The sequence below is a fragment of the Antechinus flavipes genome, chromosome 6 (assembly GCF_016432865.1).
Source record: "Antechinus flavipes isolate AdamAnt ecotype Samford, QLD, Australia chromosome 6, AdamAnt_v2, whole genome shotgun sequence".
Classification (NCBI taxonomy): Eukaryota; Metazoa; Chordata; class Mammalia; order Dasyuromorphia; family Dasyuridae; genus Antechinus; species Antechinus flavipes.
The window spans coordinates 4,039,772-4,051,984 of NC_067403.1; the positions used below are offsets into that span (position 1 = coordinate 4,039,772).

General features: G+C 44.3%; 1 protein-coding gene across 1 annotated transcript in view; it reads right to left on the reverse strand.

Annotated features, from left to right (window-relative positions):
* Positions 1-595: 595 nt before the first annotated feature.
* The window catches only part of HS3ST1 (heparan sulfate-glucosamine 3-sulfotransferase 1), a 42,386-nt gene continuing 30,768 nt past the window's right edge, over positions 596-12,213 (reverse strand). Inside the window, exon 2 of the mRNA XM_051964009.1 lies at positions 596-2,459. Coding sequence (XP_051819969.1) covers positions 1,391-2,338 — 948 coding nt within the window. The 5' untranslated portion in view covers positions 2,339-2,459 and the 3' untranslated portion in view covers positions 596-1,390. The remainder of the gene's footprint in view (positions 2,460-12,213) is intronic.

A 12,213-nucleotide genomic window follows, 5' to 3' on the forward strand; every position in this document is an offset into this window, starting at 1 on the left:
ACCCCGCACTGAAATTGTTCTGTAGTAAACCAAGTTCGATTTGCTTTTCTGGGGAACAGAGGAATGACTGAGATGGGAATAATCTAACTGCCCAACGATGAATCTTCCTCAGGATCCCAAGAATTACAAGCAGAAAAATGCTTAGAAATTACCTAGTTTAGTCCCGTTTTAAAGACAAGCAAACAGAGACTAGAGAGTTTGGTCATAGGCTAGAATTGCTTTTTTTTTTTTTTCTTTGCTGCAAATATCCAAGTGCAGCAATGGCTCATTGACTTAATATTGTGTGATTCGGGATTACAATTGGCTTGCCACCCATGTCTATGGATAACGTTCTCTGAAAGGTATCAAAACTTCAATTGGGGCTTCCTTTAACTGGGGCTTTGGGAGCATCCTGTATAAGTCAAACGCTGCCTGAGAGTGGGGCCCTTATTCTCTCCTATTGTTGATACTGGCTTCTCTAATTTGTGAGGTGCAGAAATGAACAGGATGGCACATTTGGGCACAAACCAACTCCTTGGATCAGAGTCCTTACCTAGGCTGGTGTATGTGTATACACAAACAGCTCTATTCTATATAAAACTCTATTTCAATGTCATCGGTTTCCTTGGATATCCTCTATATTTTATTTTGTGTATTTAAAAACATTATTCCGAGGAAGGGTCCCCAGGCTTCAGTCGCCTGCCAAAAGGGTGCATTGACTTGAAAAGGTTAAGAAGCGCAGACCCAAAGCGTTCGGCTTTTATGAGATGCTCTGTAATCCATACAAAGTTTACACAGGGTTGAGACCCAAACTCAGATATTTGCCAAATTTCATTTCAGTCTGGGAAAAAGTGCTACTTCTGCGAATAATAAGGCATGTCAGGCAAGATACATTATTTTATGAGGCAAGTCAAAGAAATCTGATGACCACAGTGAGGCATTAAAAATTAAAAGAACTGCAGGAAAAAAAAAAAACAGATTGAGAAACATAATGCACAAGCAATTTTCCATCGGAAAGTGATAAAGGGGTCTGGATATTGCAGTCTCGCACTGCCGGTTGCCTCAGGTGTCGGGGGCAAATGGATTTTGTACTGAGAAGGACAACGCGGTCTCTAGCAAATCTTATGCAGTGAAATATTTTAGTTCCTTCATATAGAGACATCGTACACCATGTTAACAACCATGAAAAACAATACAAAATGCTTTCAATTTAACAAGTAGAAAAATATAACTAGTATATATGGCAATTGTGAATCTAATACTGTACATAAGTAATTTATGGATTTTTACAAATAAATTATAGCTTCAATGCCCTTTGTTATTATTATTAATATTATCATCGATATTTTTGTCTTTCCTAGACACACACCAGAACTTAAGAGTAGAAAGGTTCAGAACCTCGCTCGGGAGTCTAGTGCCAGTCAAATGTTCTGCCCACAAGCTCAAAGAATTTCTTATTTGGCTCATGAAAGTATTCGTGCAGTTTATTGAGTAGTTTGGGATCCACTTGAGGGTGTGCTCTTCCCTTTGACTCATGTAAACACCGGTCTCTGCCGCTGTCCCTTAGGCAGTAGAAGCCTTTTGTTTTATTAAAATAGAAGTTTGAAGCATTGATTTGTGGAGCCAGCTTCAAGAACCGCTCTACTTTTTCGATTTCTGGGAAAGGGTCTCTAATGAGCTGATCCCCATCCACGATGTGAATGTGATCGAGTGGAAAGTACCGGAGCCAGTTTTGCATGTGAAAGTAATAGAGGCTCCGGTTTATTGCCTTGTATTCCACGTTGAGCTCCCCGTCTTTGATGAGGAATTCTTCGATGGACGGGTAGGGTTTGTGTTTTTGCACGTGGTTATAAAACACTTGAGTATAGTCCGACAGAACTCGCTCGCTGGGGTCTCGCAAGATCAGGAGCAGTCTGATGGAGGGGTTCATGTTATAAACTCTCTCAGGCACTTTGGACGAAGTGAAGTAGGCGGGGGTCTTTTCTACGGTGAGCTGATGAGGGGAAGAGTAGGGCATCTGACTGAGGTACCATTCCAGGCCGTTTCCATAGTGATCTTCCCAGTCAAAAAAATGGACTTCACTTTCAGCAGCCGCTATCCCCGGGTGCAGACTGAGCATCTCCAGCAGGGCTCGGGTACCGCCTTTCCTCACGCCGATGATGATCGTCTGGGGCAGCCGCTGGCTGGACCCGTTCAAAGGAGCCCCGTCTTGGAAGTCGCTTTGGAGAGAGCCTTTCCTTAGCAGCTCTTTCTGCCCGGCTTCGGAGGGGGCTTCGACTTGGGAGCTGGCGGCGGGATGAGAAGGCACTAGCTGGGGCCGGAGGATGAGCAGCATTGCTCCCAGAACGAGTGTCGTCATGGTGGACGCTGGTCTAGCTTCACTCAGCTGGAGGAGGGGTCATGAAGCAACTGCCGCATAGAAATGCCTTCACACAGCTCCTCCTGGTCCTCGGCACATATATCTGGCAACGGGGATCTCACTGCAAAGGAAAAGAGACAGAGGTCAGCCATGGAGCCGAGCGGAGCCCACAATGTCTGCACCCGGGGACCGAAGGGGGCGAGTCACCGCCCTTCTCCTGGCCGGCCTCTGGGTATCTGTGAGACTGAGGGAGCTGGAGCTGAGCATCTCTCCCGAAGGTGTTTCCAGCTCTGACATTCAATGTCCTTTGGGTCCTCCTGAATTTTAGCATTCCAGAACACTAGAGTGGTTAGAAACCTAATAAAGCAAGGGTCGTGATGTTCTTAGGAGAACCCCGTGTCTGCCGGGGCTTATTTATAGATGACCAGATGCAGGCTTTGATAGCTAATAGAAGCTGCACATATCAGTAATTGTGCTATTCGGGGCTGCTTTCGTATCATAGATCATTTTTGGCAACAACATCTGTACAAGGCAACGCTAACACCCTCAGTAATATTCAGTGCAATTAAATATGAATGTCACACACTATTAATTATTCATTCCGTATGTGTTTATTGTTTGTCAATGATATTCATTAGTAAACATTTTTATTAGTGACTGTTTCCCTTGAATATTTGTATAAATTTAATCTTATTATTTAAGAATAGGGGTGGAAGCTGATTTCAAAGAATTCATGATAAAAAAAAAAAAAATGCCATCTGCCTCCAGAGAAAGAATTGATGTTGTCTCAATACAGACTAAAACATAGTGCATTTCCCTTCTCCCTCTTTCTTCCTCCCTCCCTTTCTCCCTTCCTTCTCTTTTTCTCCTTTTCCTTCCTTCCTTCTTTTCTTTTTTCTTCTCTTTATGAGTCCTTTCTTCCTTCCCTTTATGAGCTCTGCCTCCCTCCCTCTCTATCTCCTTCTCCTCCTATTCTCCCCCCAGACCCTCCTGGGGAACCATGATGAAAAGTATAATGCTTTCTCTTTTGGGGAAAGGGGAGAGAGAGAACTTTTGTATTCCAACTCTGGCAAAGTTCAGATGAAGGAGAGATCTGCAATTTTTATCCAGCTAATTCTCTGTACCTCCCACCCAAGGAAGCCTCACAAATGAGGAGTAAAATGTCTGTTTAAGGATAAGCCCTCGTCCAATGCAGATCCCTTCTTCCTAGATGCCTTAAAAGTCTCTGTGAGTGACTGTGATCAAGCTAATTAATAACTGGGTGGCCTGAGGTGATGCATCTTTCTGAAATTACCTGGGGTATCCCCCAGGTAAAACACACACACAGTCCATCCATTATTGGATCCCCAGTTAAAACACGGTCAGTTTGGTACATTAATATAGCTACTATTTCACTAGTATAAACTGAGAAATTAGAGTCATCTATATAATATAAAGGAGCAATCAGAGAAAATTTTATGCAAGTGACATATAAATATTAGATGGCATTAGGGTTTTAATACATGGGGACAAATGTAGTGTTTATGGAATCGGGGAGATATTTTCCCTATATGTTCCTTATAATTAAAGCTTTATATAAAATTTTATAAAAAATAAAAACCTGTCATGTTTCTGGTAGAAAATTAACTGAGAACAAACCATTTACCCCTCAATAGCAAAATGGTTAAATTGTGATATAGGAATATAATGACATGATGTTAGGAAGACTTCAAAGTTTATTTTTAATTTTTACATTTGATGCTGTATCACGTTCCTTTCCAAATATATACTTTTTTCCAAATATATACTTCCCTCCTTCCTCCCTAGAGAGCAATCACCCTCAAACAAAGGGGAAATGGAGAAAATAGTTTCGCAGAACTAACCAACGTCTCTGTAATTCTAGCTGTACGTCCAATGCTTTATCTCTACCTCTGCCAAGAAGGGACCAGAGTGCATTTTCTCATCCATTGTTTGAGGTCAAGTTTGCTCTGTCTGCTGCTTTGCTTTTCTATTTACATTTTTGTAGTGATTGATTACGTTGTTTGTCTAGTTCTGAAACACAGGAAAAACTGTATACACCTATATCCATGTATGTACATATTTATGAAAATATATTTACTACTAAAAAGTGAGGTAAGCAGAATCAAGAAAACAACATACATAAAGACTACGACAATACGAAAGGAAAGAACACAAAACAAGCAAGCATGGCCCTGGAGAAGGGCTGAGAAAGGTACATCCTTCTCTTCATTTCGGGAAGTGAGGGTAGATGGTGTGAATGTGGACCACCGACTCTATCGCCAGATGAAGTCAGTGTGTTAGTTTCCTGAACCGGCAGGTAGATACTGCACCGAATAGGACAATCTGGAGTCAAGAAAATTGGAGTTCAAACCCAGTCTCAGACTGTACTATCTGTGTGACTTAATTATTGTTTGTCTCAGCCTCCTCAACCGTTAAATGGGGAGCTTAATCCCCTACCTCCCAGGGTACCAGATAAGATTATTTATAAAGTGCTTTGCCTGATGCTGGAATATAGTAGGCACTTAATAAAAGGGAAGGGCCCTTTCCCTTTTTTGTTTTTCAATCTTTGTTGCAGTGGATAACTTTATGAGAAGGGAGTGAACAAGGAGGAGTATATATTCATAAATCCAGGTGATATAAAAACAGAAGATATGATGAAAAATAAATTGTGTGTGTGTTTGTGGCCTCTTACTTATAATTCATTTCATCTTTCTGAACCTGGCTCTTCTTGTCCATGTGGCTCCTTCTCATCTGCATTCCCTCCCTCAAAGGGGCAGCTACTGGCTGGAACAGGCAGGGAGACCTAGACTCGGATCTTGCCCTTGACGCAGGCTGGCTCTCAGTCCTCTAGGAAGCTTCCTAAAACTATCAAGTATTGATCTGTATGAGTAGATAAAGTTTTCTCATCCAGGGATTCTTTATTTCTATTTAATTATAGGTCCATTTTCCATTCCAGTTCTTTTCTCAGACAGCCACTGTGTGAACCAAACATAATAATGTATGTGAAATCATTTGGTAAAGCACTACCCAAATAGGAGCTATTATCATCATTAATCAAGGTAGATTTGAAATTTGCTTCATTAGGGTGAAATTCTTCAAACTGCACAAATGGAAAATGGAACCTAGGAGACCCTGTCTTGTCATCAAACCAGCAGGGCAAATATCCTATTATACAAATTTGGTTTGCTGATTTTTGAATGTATATTAAGCAGTAATGCAATTAAAGCAATGTCGGTCTTTTGAGAATCACAGACCTTTAGAGCTGTAGGAGACCTCGGAGATGATCTAGAATAATTCTCTAATTAGAAAATTTAAAACAAACAAAACCCAATACTGTCGTGAGACCAGGACAGTTGATAAAGCAACGACGCATCTTATGTAAAACCGCCATGATTTCTTTGCTTGAATGGTGATTGTCCCAGAAAACTGTGGGCGCATTGTTCCTGTAGGTATAAGGCCAGGCTTTCTGTTTGTGGGCATTTTAAATGAGTGGACCACCGTGTTCAAACAACGGAACAACTGATCCATTCAGTCCAACTCCATTCCTTTTTTGAAGCTCAGATCAACCGGGCTGGCCAAATGAACCCATTATTTTTGTATTGTACTGATGTGACCTCAGAAATAGCAGTCGGGACAACCTTCTTTGTATTTGTGCTGAGAGCTAATTCTGAGATTACTGTTAGAATTGAACAGTCTTATGTTCAACCTCTTCTCTCTGTTGAAGAGTTAATTAAAAATATTGCTTACCAAAATACATGCTTTGTATTTTGCAATTCACACTACTGACTCCCTAATGACTACTAGCAGCTACTTCGGTCGCTCCTTCCCGCAGATATTTGCTGAGCACCTATAAGATACAAAGCACTGTGCTGGGCACTGAGGAGAAATACAGAGAAGTAAGAAACAGCTTGGGTATCATGATGGACTCTTGTCCGTGACTCTCCCAAGCGCCGGCTTCCTCTTCCCCAGAAATGACGAGCCACAGTCTCCCTTCACCCACCGTGGCCACTCTGCGTCACAGCAGTAGAACATGGTGACGAATGGGCCCCTTTTATCTCGTAGCCCCGGGTTCCTAGCACAGGGAATTGCACGTAGCAGTGCTCCACACAAATACATGAGGAACGAATGAATCCCAGGCGTTAGAGCTGGAACGGTACGGAGTAGCAGAAAGGGCCGTGGACTGTGTTTCAGAGGCCCGAGTGGCAATCCTGCCCGGCCAAAGGTGCTTGACCTTTCTGTATTGATTTACCTCTCACAGGGCTGTTAGGAAATCTATTATCGTTCACATAAATGTGTTCTACAGTTATCGATTCTGATCATGAGGACAATAATAATTATCGCCCCATCATTTTCTGGGGCACTTGAAACTCCTTTGTTCCCACAGAATGCCTCCTTTGACCAAATGAAATTCCAGTGACAAATTCCGTGTGTTATGAGCTCTGATTGGGTGGATTAAGTGGGTGATAACCTAGCTGAGGAAATGAGGGAAGCTTCGTCTTTAGGCCCAACATGTTGAGGCAGGGAGAGGGACTGACCTTTCCATCTCGGGAAAGAATCCAGAGATTCCTTGGCAGGCCCAGTCTTGAGGGATGGGGGAAGTGGACAAAGAGATCACCTTTCTGAGGTCTCATCAATGCACCCTAAATCAGACGGTCTCTTTAGGACCTTGCCTGCCTTCCTTTATGACTTCCATTAGGGCAGAAGCCACACTCGTGTGTGTGTGTATGGGGGGGGTTGTTACCCCTCCTTCTCTGGGCTCCCACAGAGCTGGAATTGAGGGGGGTAACTTGCTATAGAGGCAGAGCTTCTCAATTACAGACCCCCTGAAGATCAAAAGACAGATCTTTCCCACAGCCCTTGTTCCATTCCCTTTTCTTAAAGGGAGAGATAATAATAGCATCTCTTTCGCTCAGGTATTGTGAAACTCATATGAAATAAAGTGCATAAAGGGCTCTGTAAACCAAATTAACAAGAAAGCTTTTCTTCTGAATGATCAAAACCCAACTGGAGGCATCCTAATAAGTCAAAGAAAAATACTCTTCCCTACTCCTACCCTCTCCAGCTTTACGGGAAGAGGCGACACACAATTAAGGCAATCAATGGTACTTGAACCAAAAAACCCAACTGCCAACTTAAACTGGCTTTCCAACTTTCCTCTGTCTATGATCTTCAATGGAAAGAGGTTCATACTGTCACAAGATGGACTGTTACATGAAAGTTTCCAGGTCTTCCTAACTGACCTAAAAAGTCTGCTTCCAAACCAAACCTGATTAGTCTCAGTTTAGAAAGTCAATTTGTTCAGGGTTAATGATCTATTCTCATCCCCCCCTCCAATCTGCACTGCTTGGAAATCTTGTCCCTCCCTTTGCCATGAGTATTAATACAATTCATAAAACCATTCATCTGTAGGGGAAGGGATCTGTGTATTGGGCTATTTTGTTCAGATTTTATAAGTTTTGGCGGTGCCTTCTCTACAACAGCTGTTTGCCTGCTCTCTCCAAAGCCCCAGTTCCTCTCACTTCTAGCTAACTCTTAGCTTCTTTCCTCTTTAGGCAAAAGACTGAGGCCATCTTGTTAGCAAATCTCAAAATTCTCAGTGTTCTACCCCTTTCTCTCCTCCTTCTCTCCAGTTTCAGGAGCTCCCCTAGCTTGGCAAGGCTTAAAAAAATCACCCATGTGCTCCACAACACGCCTTCCTAAGCCTATAGGCTTTCTCTCCTCCTATTTATCTACAAATCCCCCCTCTCTGCCGGCTCCTTACCCTTCACTTCTAACACGCCCCATCCTTCTGCATCCTAAAAACAGACCCAAAATGAGACAAAACAAAAGCGTTCCTTGGAGCCGCCTCCCTGCCTCTCTTCCCCCTCACAGTCAAACGTGTAGAAACTTGCCCCGTTGCCTCCTCTTGCTCATCAGCCGATCGCCCTCACTTTCTATACCGTTCTATATCCATTACTCGTGTTTAATGAGTGGGATGTGGAAGGAGTTGGGGGTTCAGGAGAGAAGAAACGCTTTGCAGCAGCTGGTGGGAGAACGTGTAGCCAAGCCCTCTGAAATGGGAGGAGGGAGCCACCGGAGACGGGTCCCCTCTCTACGTAAATGAGGAGTGTCTAGGTTTGGACCCACACCCCTGGTAAGGGGAAAGGAAGCCCGGAGAACCCTCCACAACTGGCTTTCTAAAATGGAAAGTATCAAGTCTTGCTTGGGAAGATTATCATGAGCTTCCAGAATCCTTGCTGTTTTATTATTATTATTATTATTATTATTGGGAGACCAAAGGCATAAGACAATAATGAAGATTTACAGATTCAAATAGGAATCGTCTCCATCCCTGGGCTCGGACTCTCCCTTTGAGGACCCACACAGGGAGCAGAGGGCAGACGAGGACTGGATTTGCTTTGACCTGCAGGGACGCCTCCAGTTGGGTTTCAATAATTCAGAAGACAAGATTCCTTGCCTTTGGTCACACTTGGTTTACATTTATTTATCACATGGCTCGGCCCCCCGGGGAGCTGTTAATGAGGTGCCAAATATATATGAAAAGGAAGAGGGGGGAGAAGAACAAGAGCACCTTCAAATGCCTAAGACTCGGCTGAATATTTTACCAGAGAAAGGCAAGAAAATAACCTCCATGAACAAAGAGACCTTTTTCCTGTGTGTCTTTTATTATCTAATCCACAATCTGAGACTGAGTTTCAAATGTAATTATGGCTACAATTCTCCATCTGCCTCGCACAGAAATGTGTGCTGGGACACAATGAATACTTGGCTACTGCAGGGAGGGGCAGTGTAGTGTACCTGCGAGGGCCCACTGCTGGGTTCCGATGGACCTTGTGGGGCAGGAAGAGCTCCGGACTCGCCTTGGAGACCCGAGTGCAGGTGCTGGCTCCCTGTGTGACCCCGACCATCATCTCCCCTCCTTGTCCCTCTACCCCCTTTAAACTGTGTAGTGTGGACAGGAAGGGGGCTGTCCAGGACTGCAGACACTGACTGAAATGCAGAGTCTGGAAGTGTTTTTAAGGGGAAGGACAGAGCCTTGTTAAATGCTACACAGCCTGGGCTCTGGGTATGGAGCTTTGGTCTTTGGGGAAGAGAGGCCCGGGTGGCTTACGCAGCGTGTCCCTAATTATTAAAAGCAATAGCTTATATAATATTAACATGTGAATATTAAATATTTTATATAACTTTGGAGAACTGGACTAAGACTTTGGGGAAACACCATCTTATATAAGAGGATCGTGTCAATTTAGGTTGATTTTACCTCCCCAGCCCCTTCCACCACAGCCACAAGCTGCTCTGTGTAAAGTAGAACCCCCCTGCCCCCCAATATCTGCAAAGTAGAATTTGGTTTCTGATCCTTCAGCTTGCTTGCTGGGGGACTGAGTAAGTCACTTCCCCTCTCTGACCCTCAGATCCCCTTAAGTTCAAGGAAAATGAGAATCCTCACAGAACTCTTATCCTCACAGGACTGGAGTGAGGAAAGGACTTTGTAAATGTTCAAGAGCGGGACAAAGGTCGGGGCCGCCGTGGCTCTCTCTTATATGATGTTAAAGGCTATAGAGAAGGGGCTCCAGGCATCTGGTGGACCCATTATGTGGCAGGGGGAGGTTGTGAGAGAGAATTACGGAGCATAAGAAGGGATGTCCAAGTTGTGATGCGAACCTTTCAAAGGGAAAGCCCCATTGATGACACTGGGGATCCTTACAAAATACTGAAATTATCCTAATTCTCCAACCACTAGGCTTTTCTAGTATATAGGACAGTCCAAAATGAGGGCCAGGAGCCCAACCTGAACTCTCATAAACAAAGGACATAAGGGGCAGAGAGGTGACACAATGGATGAAATATCAGACCAGGGTCAGGAGGAGCAGAGTTTAAATGTGACCTCTCAGACGTTTGACACTCAATAACTGTGTGACCTGGGCAAGTCATTTAACCCCAACTACCTCACAAGAAAATAAATAAATGAAGACATAGACAAAGGACAGAGCTGGAAAGGGGAAAAGGAGGAAGGGAGGAAGAAAGATAGAAGGCAAGGAAGGATGGAAGGAAAAGGAGGAAGAGGGAAGGGGAGGAGGAAGGAAGAAGGTAAAGAAGGAAGGATGGAAAGGAGGGGAGAGGTAGGGGAGGACAAGGAAGAAGGAAGGAAGGAAGGAAGGGAAGGAAGGTAGGAAGCAAGGAAGAAAAAGAAGGAAGGAAGAAGGGGAAGAGGAAGGAGAGGGAAGGTAAGCAGGAAGGAGGCAAGGAAGGAAGGAAGATTTCAAGAGAGGAAAAGAGGGAAGAAGAAAAGAAGAGGGGAAAGGATAAAAAGAGAGGAAGGAAGGGAATGAGAAAAAAAAAGAGAAAGGGAAGAGCATGTATTATTTAGTATATACTAACACTATGTCCTGAAGATGTGGCTAGTCAGTCCACTCCAGTGCTGGGAAGACCTGACTTCAAATACGACTTCAGGAATTTACTGTGTGACCCTAGACAAACCATTCAACCTGCTAGTTTTGCTGAACTTTAAAATGGGGATAATGATACCTCTTCCTTGCAGGGTTATTGCAATGATTAAATGAGGTAATATCTGGAAAACTGGTCACCAGTGCCTAGAGCTCAGTGGACCCTGGGTAACTGCCTATCCATTTGCCCTCCCCCTTCCCCCGAGCATTTATTTAATGCCCATCCTGTGCCAGTAAGCCCTGGGGGATACTGAGGCAAACACAGCCTCCTCCCCTAAGGAGCTGACGTTATAATGTGGGGACCACAACCACGTGCTAGGTTCGGTGGCAATCTGGATGGCCAAGTGTTTACCAATGTTTAAGGTGAAGGAAGAATGGGGGAGGGCAAAAGGCCTCAGAGGGCTCCCCCTTCTTTGCAGTGTTTTGTTATCTTGTTAATATTCAATTAGTCAAATGGGTCTGTGGTCTCGGGGATTTGGAAGCCTCCCTAGTCCCGAGAATTGTGGCCAACCCATCCTGCGTCTGGCCCGCTCCGTGGCCTCCTGTGGGATGTGCCGGAGGCTTTTTGTGCCTTCTCCTCTCAGGGACCATCCACCTGGGGCTCCCCCATGTACCTCTTGCTTTCTTGCCCCATGACCGGCCCCATTTTCTCACCCCGTTATCATCATTTAAATCTGACCCCTCTTCTAAGCCACAGGAGTCCGAGTTATTTTTAAATCCCTCTCCTGGCAGGTAGGCAGGGTAAAAATAGAGCTGCCCCTTCCCATGCAGGCTCTTCTGGCAAAGGCGGGCCGCTCCTGCTAATCTTGGGGAGAGCCAGAAGCATCTCCCTCTCCATCTTTGCCCGCCGGCTTCAGATCACTCTTGTAATGGTGTCAAATGAATACATTTGCCAGGTCATCTCTGAAACCCAGAAAGTAGGGAACAAAAGCCTCCGCTGGTGCCTGTCAGTCTCAGAAAGGACATTGATATTTCAAGAGCTGCATAAATATTTATTTTCTCAAAATTGCCTGCATATGACACTCTTCAATAAATGTTGACATTGGGTTTTGTTTGGATTTACTTATGGTAATGGGACTAGGGGTGGGAGAGCTCCAGTTCAGGATGTAGACCCCCTCAAAGGTCAGGCCACACAATTTTAATAAGTTTCCTTCATTTTCGGCGGCTGAAATACTGAGGGAGATTGAGCTATTTCCCCTCCGATCCTAAAAGGATTGCCTGAACTTCCCTCTGTGCGCTTAGCTTCTGCTTTTAAACAGGGAGCTCCTTGAGGGTAGGGGCCATTTTTCTTTTCCTCTGTATCCCCTGCCATGTGCCAGCTGTGTACCCGATGCTCCTGGGCTGGACTTGGCTCCCACTTTTGTCTTCTCTTTCTACATACGGTAATCTTGCTAGCCTGTAGACCTCCTATGGTACTCTTAAGGTAACCAC